The sequence below is a fragment of the Chiloscyllium plagiosum genome, unplaced genomic scaffold, assembly GCF_037043375.1.
Source record: "Chiloscyllium plagiosum isolate Xiang-an unplaced genomic scaffold, Cpla_swu_hap1 HiC_scaffold_31, whole genome shotgun sequence".
NCBI lineage: Eukaryota > Metazoa > Chordata > Chondrichthyes > Orectolobiformes > Hemiscylliidae > Chiloscyllium > Chiloscyllium plagiosum.
The window spans coordinates 49,783,834-49,806,989 of record NW_028270169.1 but is presented as its reverse complement, the minus strand read 5'-3'; the positions used below and the strand labels follow the sequence as shown (position 1 = coordinate 49,806,989).

The 23,156-nt window shown below is 43.7% G+C and overlaps 1 protein-coding gene across 1 annotated transcript in view; it reads right to left on the bottom strand.

The window, feature by feature from the left end:
* LOC148141919 (uncharacterized) overlaps window positions 1-13,024 on the bottom strand; it is a 35,622-nt gene extending 22,598 nt beyond the window's left edge. Inside the window, exons 1-3 of the mRNA XM_087977528.1 lie at window positions 12,978-13,024; window positions 4,447-4,567; window positions 1,297-1,649 (exon numbers count right to left, since the gene is read on the bottom strand). Coding sequence (XP_087833654.1) covers window positions 1,297-1,530 — 234 coding nt within the window. The 5' untranslated portion in view covers window positions 1,531-1,649; window positions 4,447-4,567; window positions 12,978-13,024. The remainder of the gene's footprint in view (window positions 1-1,296; window positions 1,650-4,446; window positions 4,568-12,977) is intronic.
* Window positions 13,025-23,156: the final 10,132 nt, after the last annotated feature.

Sequence of the window (23,156 nt, the reverse complement as noted above, 5' to 3'; positions counted from 1 at the left end):
GTAGCCAATAACTGCAGCCATTCCTCAGGGATTGATTAACCATGTGGTTTAGACTATACAATACAGTAAAACATATTATAGATGATATGACTAATATTACAAGACAGCAATGAGTCCCATGCTGGTTGTATACTTCCAATCATTTTGGTTGGTAAGGGTTCTGCCTTACACATCACCTGTCTTTGTGTAACAGCCAGATTTGAGATATGCTATTTATAGCTAGAAAAACAGCGGAAGCAGATCTAATTGCAACTTTCAAAAGGGAGATGTGTCTGAGTGCAAACCCTAGGGTCTGAATGGTTCCTATCCTGTATGCTTCAATGGTAGCTATCTTTGCAATGACCAGTCACATAACTTCTACAAGTGAGGTGACGAGGAGGGTGGGTAGTTACTAACATTTCACATGAAAACTAACTCTCATAATGTAGAATCACTATAGTGTGGAAGCAGGCCATTCGGCCTATCGAGTCCACACCATCCCTCCAAAGAACAATTCACACAGACTCACCCCAAGCCTGTAACCCTGCATTTCCCATGGCCAATCCACCTAACCTGTGCATCCCTGGACACTATGGGCAATTTAGCATGGCCAAACCACCTAACCTGTACATTCCTGGATACTATGGGCAATTTACCATGACCAATCCACCTAACCTGTACATCCCTGGACACTATGGGCAATTTAGCATGGCCAAACCACCCTAACCTGTCCATCCCTGGACACTATGGGCAATTTAGCATGACCAATCCACCTAACATATACATCCCTGGACACTATGGCCAATTTAGCATTGCCATACCACCTAACCTGTACATCCCTGGACACTATGGGCAATTTAGCATGGCCAATCCACCTAACCTGTACATCTCTGGACATTATGGGCAATTTACCATGGCCAATCCACTTAACCTGAACATCTCTGGACACTATTGGCAATTTAGCATTGCCAAACCACCTAACCTGTACATGTCTGGACATTATGGGCAATTTACCATGACCAATCCACCTAACCTGTACATCCTTGGACACTATTGGCAATTTAGAGTGGCCAATCCATCTTTGGACTGTGAGAGGAAACTGGAGCACCCAGAGGAAATCCAAGCAGACACGGGGAGAATGTACAAACTCCACACAGATAGTCATCTGATAGTGGAATCTAACCATGTCTCTGGTGTGAGGCAGCAGTGCTAACCATTGGGACACCACGCCATCCCAGACATGGCCCAGAAACAATTTCCAGCCCACAATAAGGCAACTTTGGTTAAACTCTCCCCTTTTAAAAGCACCACTCTTACCTTCTGTTCAACGGCTGCAGCAATAGATGTATTTTCAGCTGACCTGTGGTCAGGGCTGAGGGTGATGGAAGAGGACGCCTTTACCTTCAGCTCTCCCACAAAGTTGCAAATGTCTTCTGTGACAATGCTTAAGCTGGTCGTATCGCTGAACCTGGTCACATGGCTGGCTGGGGTCACACTGCTTGCCGGGGTCTGCAAATGCTGACTTGTGTATGTATTGGATCTGCCTTGCATGCTGGTGGAGGTGCTGCTGTGTTTTGGGCTAGCAGTGATGCTTGTGCTACTCAGGCTGGTTGCGACTGATGTCTGTGCAGGACGATTGGGAGCGAATCCATTGACAATGATCGGGACCTCTGAAAAAACGACAGAAGTGGTTTGTTTATCGACAGTTTTATTTATAATGTACTTGTAAGGAACATTCCCAAATAACTATGTCGATTTGCATTGCCTTGAGTGTGTTTTGGTTGCACGCAGGGTATGTTTTGGAAAAAACTGGTCCAACCATTAGTTTACTGGACGGAAAGTGTTTTGAATTTAGGTTGCATAGACTACAGGAGTCTCCAGGAATTCATTTTCCTAACACTGCCTCGAATTAATCCAAGAGAAAATTCAAAGGGGCATAAAAAGAACATGCTTTTTTTAAAATTATTAATTATCTTGTAATTAATAGTTTCAAAAATATTCTGCGATGGGCAATTAAAAATAACTGTGGCAGGAAGTCAAGAAAAAAGCCATCCAAGTAACGTAGGCATTGTTGTCTTCCAACTGGGACAGGAAAACTATAACGCTGTAAGTGATTCACTGGAGAGTTGCGAAAGTTAAAGACAGAGAAAACCTTCAGGAAGGACAGCAAGTACAGTGCACTAATTCCAATAAATCCTGATATAGAAGTGTCTCCTCTTGTCTGTTCTGTTTGCTTTCCTTTCCCCTTCTTGACCTATTATAATAGGGACTTTTTCACACTTCAATCATGTTTCACTATCACATATTTACTTCATCATTGTTCTTCTGTTAAAGATTGAAGATAAGAACAAGTTAGTGAATTGAGGTTATTGGCTAAGAGAGAAAAAGCATTAGGTTTTAGAATTTCGTGACTTCACCAGCTGGGGCAGGAGGGGGATCGATAAAACTAGGTGTTAATACAGCAGCCGTCCTTCTTATCCACCCCCTCCTGCCCACTCCAGCTGCGATTTTACCAAGTGCAGGAAAAGGAGCGAGTGATACACTTACCCATGGACCAATTAACTGGTCGATCAATGGCTATTTCAACTGTTCTCCTGCCATATCCCAGGGATTTTACCTGGCACAATGGAGGCTGCAGCCAAGTATCCTATCTGTCAGGTATAATTTGGCACATGACAGCCAGACGAAGGGATGGTGGTGGGGTGCTTCCTTTACAGGCCTCTTATGACCTGAATAGACAAGCTCCAAATGTGTGAACTCCCCTCACATTCTGAAAACCCCTGCCTGTTCCTAGCTCCAGTTCCTCCCAACTGGTCTGTCCGCCCCGATAATTCTCAAACATGACAGACTCATCAGATACATGAGGGAGAACGTGTAACACAGCATCAGACCTGGGACTGCTTGTGCATTCAATTTTGAAAATGACTCGTCAGGTTTACAAAGTTTTTAATAAAGCATATACAAAAGGGTCATAACTTTGTAATTAGAGTCTGCACAGCGTAAAAAAACCCAGGAAATGTTAGACTAAACCTTTATAAGCCATTGTTTCAACCCCAGTCAGAGTGTTATATTGATTTCTGGACACCCGAAAGGATGTGACGGCTTCTGCGAAGGTGAAGAAGAGATTTGTCAGAATGATTCCAGGGCTGAGAAAGTATAGAGATTGGAATTGTTCTCCATGGAGCAGAGAATTTGACAGAGCTACTTAAAATCACACAGGCTTCGTCAGAATGAAGAAATTATTGTTGTTGTGTCGCCACAGTCTTATCAGACCATCGGGGCTGCTCTCTCATTAAAGAGAGAGGTAACTGGTGGTGATTTAACCTGAGGGCCAACAGACCTCAGGTGAAGGAAGAGGTTGAGAAGGAGAGTCCTTCACAGTAACCTCAAACCAGTAATGGGAATTGAACCCACGGTATTAGCATCATATTACTCTGTAAACCAACAACCCAGCCAACTGAGCTAAACCGACTCCTGAAGAAACTTTACCAAAGGCTGCAAGATATACCTGAGGGTACAGATTTAATTTGATTGGCAAAAAAACCAAAGCTGAGCTGAGGAAAACATTCCATATTTTGGATTCGGGATATACTATCGGGAATGGATATAGATTCAACTGTAGCCTTCACAGGGGAACTGGATCAGTATTGGAAGGAGAAAACATTGTCAGGTTGAGGGGGAGAATGGAGGTGTTCAACTAACTGGATTACTTTTCAAAAGAGTTAGTGCAGACTGAATGGGCCAAACCATATATTGTTTCATGTGCTCAAACCCAAAAAAAAGTTCACAAACATCCAACTCAGAGACAAGACACATAAGAAAGACATGTATCAAAATTCTCACTGAGAAGGCAATGGGGAGATGATGGCATGATGGTAATGTCACTAGACTAGCAATCTATTGGCTAACAGTGTGGGTTCAAAATCCGTCATGGCCATTTCAATTCAAAAATACAAATCTGGTTAAAAACCTGTTAAGTGGTTACCATGAAACCATGGTAGGATGTCATTAAAAACCCATGTGGTTCAACAATGCCCTTTCGGGAAGGACATCTACCACCCAGTCGAGGTCATGCGTGACTCCCAATTTACAGCAATGGAGAGTGGCTGCTGAATTTGAGGGGCTTTGGATGAGTGCAGCATGGTCTGATCATGGGAAAGAAGGGATGGGAACTCAATCACACAGGTAAGGGAATATGTCACTGGCTCATGGAACTAATTGTCCTCTCTGCTGTTAATTGGCCCACTATTCCAGGATAGTCCTGCTATTACAGGGGGGTGCAGAGGCAGCATCAAGTTATACTGCCTCTCATGCACTGTTCACCATCCACTGGTTCTTTACAGTGTGTGATCGCCTCATGGTGGTGGGTTTATTTTGGAGGTCGGGGGGACTGTTATCAGATGTTACACCCTGCCGACAGTATAGGTATTGAGAAACGATGTTTAAGCATGGAACCTGCTTTCTCACCAAGAACTCCACGAATTAGCGTGATGGATCCTGTTATCACCAGCAGGATTATGAAGCCACTGGCAATGGGAAGGCACTTATAACACCACCGAGGGCACGAGGGTCTCGTGGGAGCTTTTTCCTGCTGGGGCACATGGATTTGATTATTACAATGCAATATGTACAAGACAATTCTCTGCATCAGTCATAAAGGTAACAGAGTGAACTGAGTTGGCACTCCTCTCAATACTGAGCCTCACCTATCAGGACCACGTACTGGTTATCAGTGCCCGCCCAAATCTTTGTTTTCCTTTTCCTCGGGCCCTGCTCGCATAATTTTCTGAGAGGTGCTCACAGTAGATGCTGCTGCTACAATTGTGGTTTAGTTAGCAGCACAGCCTCCTTGTTACTGAAATGGGTCCTGTCTTCAAGTCATAGAGGTCTACAGCAAAAGGCCCTTCAGCCCATCGAGTCTGTGCCAGTCAAAAACAGTCATCTAACTATTCCAAACCCATTTTCCAATACTTGGCCCAGATCCTTGTATGCCTTGGCATTGCAGGGACTTGAACACACAATCTAGACTGACCCCCCAGTGAGATTGCAAAAATGGAGACTCTGCTTTTCAGATAAATTGTTAAACTGCTCACATAGACAAGCATCAAGGTAAGATCCCACGGCACTATCTTGTGGGAAGAGTGACATCAAATAAGATCATGAACACAGATTACATCTCATTGTCTCATTGTTGTCTGGAGAAAAATGCTACACTCAAAATGACAGCACATTTCACACATGACAACATTGACTGCCCTTCAAAGTCTGTCCATTGGCAGTGATATTCTAAGGCCCTCCGGTACTGCTTGACCTGTTGGACTGGCCGGTCAGTATGAGTCACATTCAATACCAGTTGAATCCCAGCAGCAACAGGACGAAGCCCCAGATTGGGAGCCACTTGGTATGAGGACCAGGGGTTGGTGTGACCCCTAATAGATTTTATGTGCCTCCGCCAACAAAATGCAGCCAATAGGGGGAGCAGTTGGATGATCTGCTCAATTCTCTCCATCCATAACTAGAATTTAAACAGATGGGTTTGGAACCCAAGCACTAATGAATTCAAAATCAAATTCTTGTTCTTGTCCTGTTTGACCCCTGCAATTTGCAAGACTCAGGTTTGATGCTTCCTCTGCAAGAAGCATATGTGACTGAAAAGGAGACAAAGGAATAACAGTTTTTTAAGATTAGATTACTTTCAGTGTGGAAACAGGCCCTACGGCCCAAGACATCCACACTGACCCACCAATGCGAAACCCACCCAGATCCATTCCCCTACATTCACCCCTTCGCCTAACACAACAGGCAATTTAGCATGGCCAATTCACCTAACCTGCACATCTTTGGACTGTGGGAGGAAACCCACACAGACACGGGGAGAACATGCAAACTCCACACAGTCAATCGCCTGAGGTGGGAATTGAACCCGGGTCTCTGGCGCTATGAGGCAGCAGTGCTAACCTCTGTGCTACTGTGTGGTTTTATCAGAGTTTTTCAAGAATGTCTCAGCCAGATTGGATAGAGGGAAGCAGAGGATGTAATGTATTTGGACTTCCAGAAGGTGTTCAAAAGTGTTATCTCACAAAAGGTTAAGTCATAAGATAAGAGCCCGGGGTGTTGAAGGTAGTGTATTAGTATAGATAAAGAATTGGCTCATGGGCAGGAAACAGCAAGTGGGGATAAGGCTTTCTTTCTCAGGTTGCACACCTGTAACCCCAGCGGGGTTCCACAAGATCAGTGCTGGGACCACAACTGTACACAATATATATTAATGACTTTCAGAAAAAGTGAATGCACAGGAGCCAAATTTGCAGATTACTTAAACATAGGCAGAAATTGTGAGAGGGATACAAAAATTTGCAAAGAGACACTGATATGTTAAATAAGTGAACAAAAAGTTGGCAAAAAGGACTATAATGTGGGAAAATGCAAAGTTGATTTTGGGAGGGAGAACAAAAGAACAAAATATTATTTAAATGTTGAAAAACTGCAGAAAGCTGCAACACAAAGGGACTCGGGGGAACTTTTGTACAATACGCAGAAAGCTAGCACACAGGGGCAGCAGGAACTCAGGGAGGCTAGTGGGATTTTGACCCTTATTTCAAAGGGATTGGAGTACAAGAGTAGGGAATTCTTACTGCAACTGTACAAGGTGTTGGTGAGATCACATTTGAAGTATTGTGAGCAGTTTCGGTCCCCTTATTTAAGGAAAGTTACCATTTAATTGGAGGCAGTTCAGAGAAGGTTCACTAGGATGGTCCCTGGGATGGAGGAATTGTCTTATGAGCAAAGGCTAAACAGGTTGGGACTTTACTCAGTAGAGTTTAGAAGAATAAGAGGTAACCTCATTGATACATAAGGGATTCTTAAGGGGCTTGACAGGGTAAATACTGAGAGGATGTTTCTCTTCATGTGAGATTCTAGGGCCAGAGAGCATAGTCTCAGATTTAAGTGGTGCCAATTTAAGACTGAGATGAAGAGGAATTTCTTCTCTCAGAGGGTTGTGAGTCTTTGGAACTCCTTGCCACAGAGAGCTGTGGGGACAGAGTCCTTGTGTATATGTAAGGCTGAGATAGATAGGTTCTTGAACAATAGGAGAGTCAAGGGTTATGGATAAAATACAGAAAAGCGGATGTTAAAAATGCCAGGTCAGTTGTGATGCTATGGAATGGCTCGAGGAGCTAAACAGCCTACTCCTGTTCCTATTTGTTATGGTCTGATGGTCTGTCCTGTTTCTGGCAAAGCCGAAAAGAAACCAAAGGGAGACCTGGGTTCAATAGCTCGACCTTGGACAGAAGGGATGATCAAGGTGTGACATAAATTCAGACCTTGGAGGGAGGTGAAACTCAAAATAGAACCCAGGATACTCTCATCTGGTTATCATTATGTGGAGGTGCTAGTGTTGGACTGGGCTGGCCAAAGTTAAAAATCACACAGCACCAGGTTATAGTCCAACAGGTTTACGTGGAAGTACAAACTTTTGGAACACTGTTCATTCATCAGGGTAGCTAGTATTAGTTTTTATCAAATAATAAACAGGAAAAGGAAGCAGTTATTTTGTTAGAAGAAAGAACCAATCTCATGCAGCAAAGTAAGGTTGAACATGTATCTCATTACAGTCAACCTTTAAATAACTGAGTCACATGATAGCATGTGACAATGAATAGGGACAACAGCTTCCCACCTGTCCGTCTGAGTCATTTTCCAATTGTCTGTCTTTTTACTTTTATTTGGTTAGAAATTGAGAAGCCATCAATAAACAGCTATCATTTAATGCGAGTGACCATGACTAGAACATAGGTCCTGTACATCATAATGGTGCCAGGAAGGAGGACAAATAGTGTATCTTGCTGCATTTGAACATGGACTGCTTCAGTATCTCTGGAGCCATGAATGGTGCTGAATAGTGTCCAATCATCGGCCAATATCCCCACTTTTGACCTTATGATGGAGGGAAGGTCATTGATGAAGCAGCTGAAATGGTTGGGTGAAGGAGATTACCCTGAGGAACTCCTGTTGAGATGTCCTGGCGCTGAGATGACTGACCTCCAACAACAACAACCATCTTCCTATGTGCCAGGTCTGACTCCAGCCACCAGAGAGAGTCCTCCTTTCCAGTATTGCTAGGGCTCCTTGATACCACAATGGTCAATACAGCCTTAATGTCAAGGGGAGTCATTCTCACTTTAACACTACAAGTCAAAGTCATAGAGATAAACAGAATGGAAACAGACCCTTTGGTACAACTTGTCCATACTGACTAGATATCCTAACCTAATCTAGTCCCATTTGCCAGCATTTGACCCATGTCATTCTAAACTCTTCCTATTCATAAAACCATCCAGATGCCTTTTAAATACTGTACTTGTACCAGCCTCCACCATTTCCTCTGGCAGCTCATTTGTACACGCAGTACCCTCTGTGTGAAAAAGTTGCCCCTGAGATGCCTTTTATATCTTTCCCCTCTCATCTTGAACCTAAGCTCTCTAGTTTGGGACTCCCCCACCTTGGGGAAAAGCCTTTGTCTGTTTACCCTATCCATGCCCTTCAAGATTTTATAAACCTCTATAAGGTCACCCCGCAACCTCCGATGCTCCAAGAAAAATAGCCCGAGTCTATTCAGCCTCTCCCAATAGCTCAAACCCTCTGACCCTGGCAACATCCTTGTAAATCTTTTCTGAACCCATTCAAGTTTCACAACATCCTTTATATAGCAGGAATTTCACACAATATTCCAAAAGTGGCCTAACCATTGTTCTGGACAGCCCCGATATGACCTCCTAAATTCTACACTCAATGCACTGACAAATAGCAGCAAGCATACCAAACGCCTTCTTCACTATCCTATCTACCTGTGACTCCACTTTCAAGGAACTATGAACCTGCATTCCAAGGGGCCTTTGTTCAGCAACACTCCACAGTACCTTACCATTAAGTGTATAAGTCCTGCCCTGTCCTCAGCCCATTGGCCCATCTGATCAAGATTCCATTGTACTCTGAGGCAACCTTTATCACTGTCCACTATGCCTTCAATTTTGGTGTCATCTGCAAACTTACTAACCATACCTCCTATATTCACATCCAAATCATTTATATAAATGACAAATAGTGGACCCAGCACCAATCCTTGTGGCACACCATTGGTCACAGGCCTCCCATCACCCTCCACCACCACCCTCGGTCTAGTACCTGCGAGCCACTTCTTATCCAAATAGCTAGTTCTCCCTCTATTCCATGTGATCTAACCTTGCTAACTAGTCTACCATGAGGAATGCCTTACTGAAGTCCATACAGATCACGTCCACTGCTCTGCCCTCATCAATCCTCTTCGTTACTTCTTCAAAAAATCCAATCAAGTTTGTGAGACATGATTTCCCACGCACAAAACCATGCTGACTATCCCTAATCAGTCCTTGCCTTTTCAAATACACGTAAATCCTGTCCATCAGGATTCCCTCCAACAACTTGCCCACCACCCATGTCAGGCTCACCGGTCTGTAGTTCCCTAGCTTGTCCTTACCACCTTTCTTAAATAGTGTCACACACATGAGCCAACCTCCAGACATCTGGCACCTTGCCTTTGGCTATTGATGATACAAATACAGCAGGGGGCGCAGCAATCACTTCCCTAGCTTCCAATAGAGTTCTAGGGTACGCCTGATCAGGTCCTGGGAATTTATCCACCTTTATGCATTTTACGACCTCCTCCTTTGCATAATGGACATTTTTCAAGATGTCGCTATTTATTTCCCCATGTTCTCTATAATCCATATTCTTCTCCAAAATAAACACTGATGCAAAATATTCATTTCTTATCTCCCCCATCTCATGTGGTTCCATGCACAGGTGGTCTTGCTGATCTTTAAGGGGCTCTATTCTCTCCCTAGTTACCCTTTTGTCCCTAGTTTATTGTTAGAATCCCGTTGGATTCTCCTTAACCCTATTTGTCAAAGTTATCTCATGTTGTCTTTATGCCCTCCTGATTTCCCTTTTAAGCATACTTGTATTGCCTTTATACTCTTCTACAGATTCAATCGATCGCTGCTGTCTATACCTTGACATAAGCTTCCTTCTTATTCTTGAGCAAAACCTCAATTTCTCTTGTCATCCAGCATTCCCTACACCTACCAGCCTTTCCCTTCATCCTAACAGAAACTCTTTGTCCATGTTTGGTCAAAGTATGTAATGAGGTCAAGAGTTGGCAGAATCCAAAGTGGAGAATCATGCAGCAGGTTATTGCTTAGCGGGTGCTGCTTGATGGCACTGTTGATGACCTCCTTCCATCACATTACTGATGATCGAGAATAGACTGATGGGGTGGTAATAGACTGGGTAGGATTTGTCCTGCTTTTCATGTGTAGGACATACCTGGGCAATTTTCCACATTGCGGTGTAGATGCCAATGTTGTAACTGTCCTTGAACAACATGGTTCAGGGTGCAGTTAGTTCTGCAGCACAAGTCTTCAGTATTATTGCAAGAATGTTGTCAGGGCCTACAACCTTTGTAGTATCCAGCGATTTCAGGTTTTTTTCTGTTAGCACGGGGAGTGAAATAGCTGACAACTGCCATCTGTAATGCTGGGGTCCCCTGGAGGAGGCTGAGATGGGTCATCCACTTGGCACATCTGGCTGAAGATTGTTGCAAATGTTCAGCCTTATCTTTTCCCATGATATGCTGGGCTATTCCGACATTGAGGATGGGGATATTTGTGAAGCCTTCTCCTCCAGTGAGTTGTTGAACTGTTTACCATTCACGACTGGATGTGGTAGGACTGCAGAGCTTACACCTGACCCATTGATTGTGCAAATGCTTAGCTCTGTTCAGTAATTGCTGCTTCTGCTGTTGGCATAGAAGCTAGTCCTAATTTCATCAGACTCACAATGCATTTTAAGGGATACCTGGCATGGCCTCCTACACTCTCTATTGAAACAGGATTGATTGCCTGGTTTAATGGTAATGGTAGAGATGGAGGATATGTGGGGCCATGAGGTTGCAGATTATGGTCGAATACGGTTCTGCTGCTAGGGATGACAGCACCACATAAATGCCTTACTTTGACTTACTAGATCTGTTTAAAGTCTAGGAGAAAGTGAGGATTGCAGATGCTAGAGATCAGAGTAGAGAGTATGGTGCTGGAAAAGCACAGCAGGTGAAGTAGCATCCGAGAAGCAGGAGAATGACTTCCTGATGAAGGGCTTATGCCTGAAACGTTGATCCCCCTGCTCCTTGGTTGCTGCCTGATCTGCTATGCTTTTCCAGCAGCACACTCTCAACTGCTTAAAATCTATCCTATTTAGCACAGTGGTACACAACATGATGGAGGGATCCTCCATCCCTATGCAGCCTGCGCATTGGTCACTCTTATCGATACTGTCATGGACAGATGCATCTGCAGCAGGGGGATTGTTGAGAATATGGTCAAGTAGACTTTCCTTCTTTTTGGTTCCCTCACCACCTGCTGTAGACCAAATGTAGCAGTTCTGTTTTTTTTAGGAATGCATCAGCTCAGTGAATGGTTATAATCAGAGAGATTTACAGCACAGGAAAGGTTCTTCATCCCATTGCACCCATACCGGTCAAAAACAACCACTTAATTATTCTAATCCCATTTTCCAGCACTTGGCCCATAGCTTTTTATAATTTGGTATCACAAGTTCACATCTAAATACGTCTTAAATGTTATGAGGGTTTCCACCTCTACGACCCTTACAGGCAGTGTATTCCAGACTCCCACCACCCTCTGGGTGAAAAGGTTTATCTTCACAGTTTTATACTCTGAACCTTCTGCACCTGATCTTGAATCTATTCCTCATGGTCATTGATCCCTCCATCAAGGGGAAACATTTCTTCTTGTCAACCCCATCCATGCCCTTCATAATTTTATATATCTCAATCACATTCCCGCTAGGTCTCCTGTTATCTCAGGAAAACCACCACAGTCTCTCCAATCTTTCTTCATTACTGAAACCCTCCAACCCAGGCAACAGCCTGGTAAATCCCCTTTGCACCCTCTCCAGTGCAGTCACATCCCTCCTATAATGTGAATTCCAGAACAGCACACAATCCTCTAGCTGTAGCCTAACCAACATTTTATGAATTTTCAGTATCACCTCTGTACTCCTGAACTCTATGCCTCGGTAAATAAATGTAAGTTTCCTTCTTAACCACTTTATCCGCCTGTCCTGAAATCTTAAGGGACAAGTATACAAGGTCCCTCTGACCCTCGGTGCCTCCCAGGGTCCTACCATTCCTCATGTATCCCTTGCCTTCTCTGCCCTGTCCAAATGCATCACTTTACATTTTATCTGGATTGAATTCCATTTGTCACTGATAAACACATCTGACCAGCCCATTTATATTCCCTTTTATTCTAAGGCTACTCCCCCTCATCAGTTACAACTTTTGTATCATCTGTGCATTTACTGATCAGTGGTGGTGTTAACAAGCCACACTTGATGATGGTCATTGAACTTCCCACCCAGTGCACATTTACCAGCTTTTGAATGGAGAGGGGCAGAATCTACAGGTTTCTTTTAACCATATTTGATCTGATGTCTTGAGACTTCATGAGGGTGGGGGCACAGTTAATGTTGAGGAGTCCCAGAGCGACTCTCTCTTGATTGTACACCACTATGCCTCTAGCTCTAGTAGCTGTGCCTGAGGACAATGGGGGTGACTGGGACATGGATGGTAGATTATGAATGTATGAGCTTGGCAATGTCAGGCAATTGCTTGATGAATCCATGGGACAGCTCTCTCAATTTTGGCACAAGCCCTGATATGTTGATAAAGAGGATTTTGTAAAGTTGATGGATTCAGTGATGAGCCTACATTGTCAATCAGTCACGGGACTTTGGCAGTCCATGATGGCCCCCTGAACAGAGAACTTTGAATCCAACACCATTATCCCTCACCATTGTACCCTCATCCACCCCAAAGCCTATACACAAGAAGCAATTCTTGCACTTTCTAACATTCAGAAATATTGACAAGGATTTACCTTCGCAGGTGGCTGTCTTCTTGAACCATTTCTGTCTTCTGTGCTTTTCATCTGAAAAAGTTCAGAAAGAATGGCAGTAAAATGGTTGTAGGATGGTCAAGGCTAAGTCACATCTAACCTTTAGCAAACATTTCTGTTCTGAACCTGCAAACTGAAAATAGTTGGGTTTCTTGATCAGACACATCCCTCATCTGCTTCACACACACTGACATATTCCATTGTTCCTGATCAAGAAAAGGGTCAGCTCAGACATTTCCAGTCCATCAGGCAGACCAGCCTTCCAGACATTGACTCCAACTATACTTCCTGCTGTCTTGGGAAACCAACAAATGTAATCAACGACTCTGCCCACACTCTTCTACACCTCCATTGGGCAGAAGATACAAAGCGTTTGCATTCACTTACAAATAGATTCAAGGACAGCTTCTTCCTTGCTGTTAACAGATGTTTGAATGGACCTCTCAAACGTCAATTATGATCTCTCTCTCAACACCTTCTCTGTGGCTGCAACAATGTATTCTGCACTCTGTTCTGCTGGCCTGATGCATTTTGTATGGTTCAATCTGCTTGTATAGCACGCAAAACAACACTATTCACCATATTTCGGTACATGTGACAACAATCTATGGTCTGCTTCAATTGCATTCTGGGAGATATCGATACAAATTAATGACAATTGACCTGTCCCTCAATTGCACCACCCCAACAGTTTGTCTTGGATCATCATGTGGAATCTTTACTGTGTGAAGTTTAAATCATTACTTTGAACAGGGCTTTGGATTTCCTGGTAGCTGGCTTGCAAAATTCACTGCCCCTGAGCAATAAACTAACTTAATTATTTAACTAATAATTAATGTATTTAGTGGTCAATACAGTCATGCTTGAATAAATGATTTCTATTTTCACCAGGAGATTGCACGTCCTGTTTCTAATAATGCTTCGATTTACAAAGTTAATATTTCAATAACCACACAAGACATTTCTCACCCAACTTAGCCAAATTCCATTCATGCTCAGTGTACTTACTCAACTGTAGTAATGTTCCATTACTTAGCTCATATTATAACTAACTCAACCAAAAACTCAACTAATTCAACTGCAACTTGCATGGATCTTGCACAGGAAGCATCACAAAGTCCATCACAGGAGTGTTAATGAAGCTACATTGACACTGAGCTAGAAAAAGGAAACATCTAGAACAGGCATTTTAAGGGATGTTGAGAGGCAGAAAGGTCCAAAGGAGGAATTCTAGAGCTCGATGGTCAAACAGACAGCACCAAAGGTGGAGAAAAGCAACAGGGCATAATGCACAAATCACTAGGTTGGAATATGTAGAGTTCTTATTGAGTTGTAGGGCAGTGGGAGGCTACAGATATAAGGAAGAAGAGGCCATGAAGGGATTTTTAAAAAAATTGATTTAGGTTAATCTAAAACCTAATTGGTTCTTCATCAAGCAAGCAAGTGGGAAGCCAGTGAAGGGGCTTGGTGCAAGCTAGGGTACTTGTTTGATTTCAACTAAGTTAACTTTTGCTTCAGCAAACTCAGTTAGTGCTTTACACATCTAACAAAAATATCAAATAATCAGCAAATACTTTAATATAATATGCTAATATTTCAAAAGATTCAATTATATTTCATACATTTCCAGACCTTACATATTCATAAATACTTCAACATAGCTAATTTTAAATAAACCTGCTTATATTTCACAATATTACATCAGGATGCAAGCCATTCAAAGGTATTATGGGCAATAAATGCTGGTCTGTACAGCAACACAGGCATCTCATGGATGAATTAAATAAAACATACCTTGTCAAGGGAAATTTAGATGACAGTTTCTAAACATGGGCAGTATATATTTAATGTACACAACTGACTTCAGTGAAACCACAACATAGACATTACCGTGCGAGATGTGCTTGCAGATAATCCAAACTGAGAAATCCTCAGATTTCAGCCTATGCTAACGTGAAAGAAGGCAGACAATCCAGAGACAGTGAATTCTCAAAGCCATCTGTGTTTAACAAGGGAAAGAACAAGAGGTTGACTAGAAATGCAATAACAGAGGAGGGGCCATGTATGAATAACCAAAGTCAAGCCTCATTGGAAATGAATAATGGTGACCATGAGTTTTATTAATCCCTTGTCAGTCAAGCGCTAAACCAGTGATGTGGAGCTATAATACAGAGCTTCAATGAAAGGTTCATGGGATCCAGGTAATGGCTGTGATACCATTCTCTTAGTCTTGTATTATGATGCAGAACAGCCTCGCTTTGCCTGAAGGAAGAATAGATCATATCCACGAATGAATAAAAACTATCTATAAAGCAATTAGATGGCTTGGTATTACCGCCAGGGAGAAACCTCAGTGAATGTAACTGACCCAGGCTTGCTCGTTCTAATCTTCAATCTTCCATCTTCAGCTCCCCATAGTAAGTTGTGGGATGTTTTTTGCACGAGTGTTCATTTCCACACTGGCCTCCTGGTGAGAACTGACACTGACTCCAGCAGAGATCTTTAGAAATTACAGGCCTACAGTCTTTAACTTTCGATTCACTGAAATGATTGGGTGAAAAAAATGAATGAAATTAAGGCTTTGTCTGGGCTTATGATTTCCCATCATGCACCACCCGAGAGTCATTCTGCCGGGCCAGATGTCCAGCAGATGTTTGAAATGTCTCTTGGTGGGATTTAGTGTTGAGCAGGTCGAAGAAGAGGTCAGCATGAGGAAATGGCACGCTTTTTAAATAGGGCATTAGGATGGGCATGGGAAATTTCCCACTTATCAGGCTGACTAGTAGAGGTGAATCTAGCCAAAGCATTTCCAATGGTTTTGGTGGACATGACCACGACTTATTGCATACTGACAATGTGAGACTTTCACCACATACAGCAGAGAGGAAAAAGGGCTGGTACTAAATACATCAAAAACTGAGGCACAAAATGATGACATGCGGTATTAGAGAGTCTGTGCATGCATTGGTGACTGGAGTGGGAGCTGTTTATTGACTGTGTTCCAAATGCCGTGGGGTGGCATGGTGGCTCAGTGGTTAGCACTGCTGTTTCACAGTGCCAGGACGTGGATTTGATTCCGCCCTCGGGTGACAGGTTCACATTTCCTTGAACGTTGAGTCGCAGGTAGACAGGATAGTGAAGAAGGTGTTTGGTATGCTTTCTTTTATTGGTCATAGCATTGAGTACAGGAGTTGGGAGGTCATGTTGCAGCTGTACAGGACATTGGTTACGCCACTTTTGGAGTATTGCATGCAATTCTGGTCTCTCTTCTATCGGAAGGAAGTTGTGAAACTTGAAAGGGTTCAGAAGGGTTCAGATTTACAAGGATGTTGCTAGGGTTGGAGGGTTTGAGCTATAGGGAGAATGGCAGCTGAATGGGCTGGGGCTGTTTTCCCTGGAGTGTCGGAAGCTGAGGGGTGACCTTATAGAGGTTTAAAAAATCATGAGGGGCATGAATAGGATAAATAGACAAACTTGTTTCCCTGGGGTTGGGGAGTCCAGAACTAGGGGGCATAGTTTTAAGGTAAGAGGGGAAAGCTTTTAAAGGGACCTAAGGGGCAACTTTTTCATGCAGATGGTGGTGCGTGTCTGGAATGAGCTGCCAGAGGAAGTGATAGAGGCTGGTACAATTACAGCATTTAAAAGGCAACTGGACGGGTATATGACTAGGAAACGTTTAGAGGGATATAGGCCAAGTGCTGGCACATGGTACTACATTAACTTAGGATATCTGGTCAGCATGGATAAGTCAGATCGAAGTGTCTGCTTGCGTGCTGTACAGCTCTATGACTCTACAACTGTCTGCGTGGAGTTTGCATGTTCCCCCGTGACTGGCTGGGTTTCCTGCTACAGTTCAAAGATGTGCAGACTAGGTGGATTAGCCATGGGAAATGCAGGGATGGGGTAGATGGTTGGGTCTGGGTGGGATGCTCTTCGGTGGGTCATTGTGGACTCAGTGGGCCGAATGACCTGCTTCTACATTGCATGATTCTGTGAAATAACAGAGGAACATTAGGGACAGAAAGAGGCCACTCTGCCCATTGGGCTTGCAATAACGATTGATCTACACTTCAACTCTTTCTGCTGCCTGTGTACCATGTATATTGATCAGGGGAACAATTTCAATAGGCAGATCCTTGCAAGGTCTATGGAATTGCTAACAGCAGCACCACCCTCCCATCATCCAGAGGGTAATCAAACTCTGTCTGAATGTCCGCTGCATCCTGAGAGTAAATAAAAGCAGCCTGAGTATCTTCTGAAACTAGTTTATGTGTATAATAGCACCCCAATCATCCACAGGCTAGTCTTCATCCTATCCCTTCCTTAAACCAGTCCCAGTCTTTCCTGTAGATGATCTAGGGGGCTCCACACCTTCTCATGGGGATTGCCTGGTCAGTGAGTGGATAGCTGAGCTCTGATGGGGATGGCCAGGTCAGTGATTGGATAGCTGAGCTCTGATGGGGATGGCCAGGTCAGTGATTGGATAGCTGAGCTCTGATGGGGATGGCCAGGTAAGTGATTGGATAGCTGAGCTCTGATGGGGATGACCAGATCAGTGATTGGATAGCTGAGCTCTGATGGGGATGACCAGGTCAGTGATTGGATAGCTGAGCTCTGAAGGGGAAGGCCAGGTCAGTGATTGGATAGCTGAGCTCTGATGGGGATGACCAGATCAGTGATTGGATAGCTGAGCTCTGATGGGGATGACCAGGTCAGTGATTGGATAGCTGAGCTCTGAAGGGGAAGGCCAGGTCAGTGAGTGGATAGCTGAGCTCTGATGGGGATGACCAGGTCAGTGAGTGGATAGCTGAGCTCTGATGGGGATGACCAGATCAGTGATTGGATAGCTGAGCTCTGAAGGGGATGACCAGGTCAGTGATTGGATAGCTGAGCTCTGAAGGGGAAGGCCAGGTCAGTGAGTGGATAGCTGAGCTCTGATGGGGATGACCAGGTCAGTGATTGGATAGCTGAGCTCTGATGGGGATGACCAGGTCAGTGATTGGATAGCTGAGCTCTGATGGGGATGACCAGATCAGTGAGTGGATAGCTGAGCTCTGATGGCGATGACCAGATCAGTGATTGGATAGCTGAGCTCTGATGGGGATGACCAGGTCAGTGATTGGATAGCTGAGCTCTGATGGGGATGACCAGGCCAGTGAGTGGATAGCTGAGCTCTGATGGGGATGACCAGGCCAGTGAGTGGATAGCTGAGCTCTGATGGGGATGACCAGGTCAGTGAGTGGATAGCTGAGCTCTGATGAGGCTAAGATAGGTGTCTGAGATGGCCTCCAAGTGGACTGAGGGAGAAGCACTGAAAAGAAAAACATTGATCGTTTCAAGATTGACTGGACAGACCTAACAACTGGCCGTAAGATCAGAACATCAGGAGTGGGAAGAAGATACAGGATTTTCTGGTCCTTAAGCTCCACAGAGACATCGAGAGTGGCTGGACAACACTGCCCACACCTGTGTTGTTGAACTGCTGGCTGGAGGGCAGCCTGAGGCTCACTCTAGTCCTGGAAAATGGCACAGGGATGACCTACATGGAGGAGCAAACCGAATCAACAAGTCCAGCCATCGATCAAATGTTTTCTGGAGAATTGACTGATGTGAATATGAATGAGAATAGACCCTAAGAGAGTGATCTACCACAGAGCCAAGATTCCCAGGACGGTCCTCGTACAGGTAAGAGGCTCAGAAAATCCTCTCATGCAAATCTGGACGTCACCCCAATCCTTACCATTGCCCCAAATTGATGATGCAAGAAGGGAATGCTGTCACTATTGTGGGAGGAGAAAGTGAGGACTGCAGATGCTGGAGATCAGAGCTGAAAATGTGTTGCTGAAAAAGCGCAACAGGTCAGGCAGCATCCAAGGAGCAGGAGAATCAACATTTCGGGCATAAGCCCTTCTTCAGGTCCCACTATTGTGTTATACAGGACAGCAAATCTCAAACATGGAATTGTATATGGGGACCACCAGCCAGTGCGGGATGGTGAGGGACAGCAGCGAGCAGGGCAGCTCAAGCAGATGTGCTGAGAACTCTAGCAGCAGGTGATGATGTTGAGGGATGGCAAAGAGCAGGGCAAGCTAACTTTTTCTGGAGCAAAGGGTATCTTTGGGGAAAGAGGCCCAATGGAAATAAGGTTCAGGCAATGGATTTCCTCAGCCAGATGTGAAACACGGGCTTAATTCCAGGTAAATACTGTATCATCCTTGTTTAATTTGAATTCCCCTTCATGTTTGTAATGACCTGGTGCAAGAAGAGTAAAGAATCCCTGCTTCATGATTTTTGGGCTGTCTTTGTGTTCAAATCTTATGTGACAAAAAAAAGATATGGGAAGTGGAAAGCAAAGTGGAATTGAAGCCAAAGATCAGGTAAGATTATATTGAATGGCAAAACAGGCCCAAGCACATTCCTGATGAAGGGCTTTTGCCTGAAACGTCGATTCTCCTGCTCCTCGGATGCTACCTGACCTGCTGTGCTTTTCCAGCACCACGCTCTCGACCCCAAGCACATGTATGGTCTGCTGTTGCTCAGTTTGCATGTTCTGATCTCCCTCCTAGACTTTACCTGTTTATGTGGAGTATTCGCAGAATTTAAAAAGACGGGGGGGGTGATTCTCCAAAGAAGGTTTTTTACTTGTTCATCTGACATTTGAGGGAAAATCAGTGAATTAATCAACAATCAATTGTATAATCTGTTGAGGCCATCGTCAATTTGTATACTATCGGTGGAAAAAAATCAAAAAGATGAAGAATTCATTTGTGTGAACAGACGACTTAGAAGGATATGTGCTCACATCCATTTCTTTTATAAATGGATTCATAAAAATGGAATTTGAAGGGCAGCGATCATTGTTTACAGCCAGTAGGAGCTAATACTGAGAGGTGCTTAATTCATCAAGCCATGTACATATGAGGCTCCCCTGGTTTTCTGAGAATACATTGGAAACATTATGTTTCACTCAATGTGTGAAACCAGGTTACTTTGCTAACATTCTTCATCATGATGAAACAGATTTCCAAACAAGCCAAATATTGTTATTAGTTGAGTACTAATATTCTTTGTTTTCCCTTGTGTTCACCCTACCTATACAGAAATATAGGTTTCCCTACGTCTACTGGGCTAGAGATAGCGACACTACCACTGCACTCACAAAAGCCCTATACTGTATAGTGATTATTACCTTTGAAGTAGGTAGATGTGAGAATCAGGATGTAGAATCAGTTTGGGCAAAGATAAAATGTCGCAAAAGGAAAATTCACTGGTTGGAATGTTTTGCTTGGGGTGGGTCTACAAGCTGGCCTAGTGAGTGACGCTCTCATCCTGTGATTGACATTTTTTTTAAAAGAGGGAGGATATGATTAGACAGGGTGTGGAGGAGGTTCACCAGGGTGTTGCCTGGGATGAAGCAGTTTAGTTATGAATAGAGGCTGGATAAGAGCAGAAAAGGTGAGTGGCGGGGGAAATCTGGTAGAGGTATAAAAGATAATGTGAGGCATGGACAGGGTAAATAAAAAGCAGCCATTCCCATTAGTTGAAGGGTCAATAACAAGAAGGTGTAACTTTAAAGTGAAAGGCAAGAGATTTAGAGCAGATTTCAGGAAAACCCTTTTCATCCAGAGGTTGGTGGGGATCTTGAAAACACTCGAGGAGAAAGTGAGGGCTGCAGGTGCTGGAGATCAGAGCTGAAAATGTGTTGCTGGAAAAGCGCAGCAGGTCAGGCAGCATCCAAGGAACAGGAGAATCGACGCTTCGGGCATAAGCCCTTCATCTTGAAAACACTGCCTGGGAGGGTAGTTGAGGCGAGAAACCTCACAACCTTTAAAAGGATGAGCACTTGAAGTGTCGAGGCTATGGGCCGAGTATGGGAAAATAGTGCCACTGTTCCACCCCAAAAGATGGCCAGTTTCCCAACAATGTTAAAGAAGCAGCGTCTCACTCAAAATGCAGGTAGGAGTATTGTAATTGTGCTAAATATAAGTCAGCATAATGTCAGTTATAACAGAATCGTAACTTCATGCAGATTTTACAGTATTCACTATAGAGGGTAATAGGTACTTGACAGGGCTTTAAACAATTTATTAGTGTCTTTGCATCATTTTTGGGAAGTGCTTTGTGATAAAAATGGTAAAATTTGCATATCAGTGCCTTAAAACTTACGGGCCAAACGCAGGGAAGTTGAACTAATTTAGTTTAGGAAACTTGGTCGGCAGAGACAAGGTGGACCAAAGGGTCTGTTTCACTCTCTGGCTCCAGTCTGGGTCATGGCATACTTTTCAGTGGTACAGATTTGATGGGCTGAAGGGCTTCCTCTATGATTCTATGGTTACAGTGGGACTACTCAGCAGCTGTTTCGCAGCAGCAGTGGCAAGGTGACCTTTTCTGTGCTGTGTGTATCCTTGGAGACAGAAAGAAGGATTAAACCAAAGGAGTTTTCTTCCCACTATCTGAACCTGCTGAGGGATTATCATATGATTATGTTTTAGCCAACTTGAAATATAATATTGCAATGTGGAGATCACAGCCACTAGATGGAGCCCGTGTACAAAACTGTATTTATGTATTTCAAGTCTTCATTGTTCACTGTCTAAATTTTACAGTGATGAGTCAGGGTATCAGTAAGATCCAGTGTCTAGCTTAACCACACAGACTGGGAAGGGTCACATTTCAAATCTGTATTAAGGTCAACAGCAATTTAGGTTCCCAGACACAGATAACAAGCTTACTCAGAAACTAGTCAGATGAATTATTCAGGCCACAATGAAGATAGAACACTGTGTTCAATCTTCAGCATACACTAAGTTAAAGGTGATGCATTTCAAATATGTTTGGATATCTGTAGCAGAGGGTTAGCCTGCAATGATGGGCCAAAAGACCTCCCAATATGCCTTAAACAGGCAGCTGACCTCAAATGAGACTGCAGCTCAGCTCATACAAATGGCCTCAGTGCTGCTGGTTAAGGGGAGGAGTATGATCCAATGTTACCTACATACTCTCTGAGATGAGTTGCAGTGACCTATGAAGCCCCTATAGCTGAGGTGCCCGAGTTGAGTAAAGCCACTCTGGATCTTACTCCAGAAGCGATGTGTCTTGCATCCTCCAAACCTAAGGTTCAGATGGAGGTCCAGATCCAATTGCAAACAAATCTAAACTTTCCTCCCAACAAAAGAAACACTGGGCTGAAATTACAGGCATTGCATAAAATGAAACCGCTTGAGATAAGGAACAAACTGAGAAGTTTGTTGAAACAACTGAGTTCTGAGCAACACAACTAAATTAAACCACAAGTATAGTCAACTACATAAGTTGCTATTTCAGTATTCTCGTTGATCCTGGTCATTTAGAATTTCATTGGACGATGACAACTCAGTAGATATTAACAGCTCAAAGCTTTAAGATGGACTGCTTCAGTATCTGAAGAGTCACAAATGGTGCTGAACGTTGTACAATCATTGGTGAACATCCCCACTTCTGACCTTATGATGGAGGAAAGGTCATTGATGAAGCAGCTGAAGATGGTTGGTACTGGAACACTACCATGAGGAGCTCCTACAAAGATGTCCTGATCAGAAATGATTGATGTACATCAACCATAGCTATCTTCCAATGTGGCAGGTATGACTCCAACCAGGATAGAGTTTGCCCCGATACCTATTGATTCCAGTTTTGCTAGGGCTCCTTGAGGTCACTCGGTCAAATGCAGCCTTGATGACAAGGACTGTCACTCCCACCTCACCAGACCACTAAGGGTCTCTCAAGGGCAACATCTGTGCATTATGGCAGTTCTTCTGAATACTGATGTTGCAAAATACATCAAAGATTGAATTCATTTTAGCAATAACCAAAATATTTGTGGGATAAACCTCATTTAATACTAATTAGAGATGTATAGCACGGAAACAGGCCCTTCGGTCCAACTTGTCTATGCCGACCAGATATCCCAACCCAATCTAGTCCCACCTGCCAGTACCTGGACCATATTCCTCCAAATACTTCCTATTTATATACCATCTAGATGCCTTTTAGATGTTGCAATTGTACCAGCCTCCACCACATTCTCTAGCAGCTCATTCCATACACGTACCACCCTCTGCATGAAAATGTTGCCCCTTAGGTCTCTTTTATATCTTTCCCCTCTCCCCATCAACCTATGCC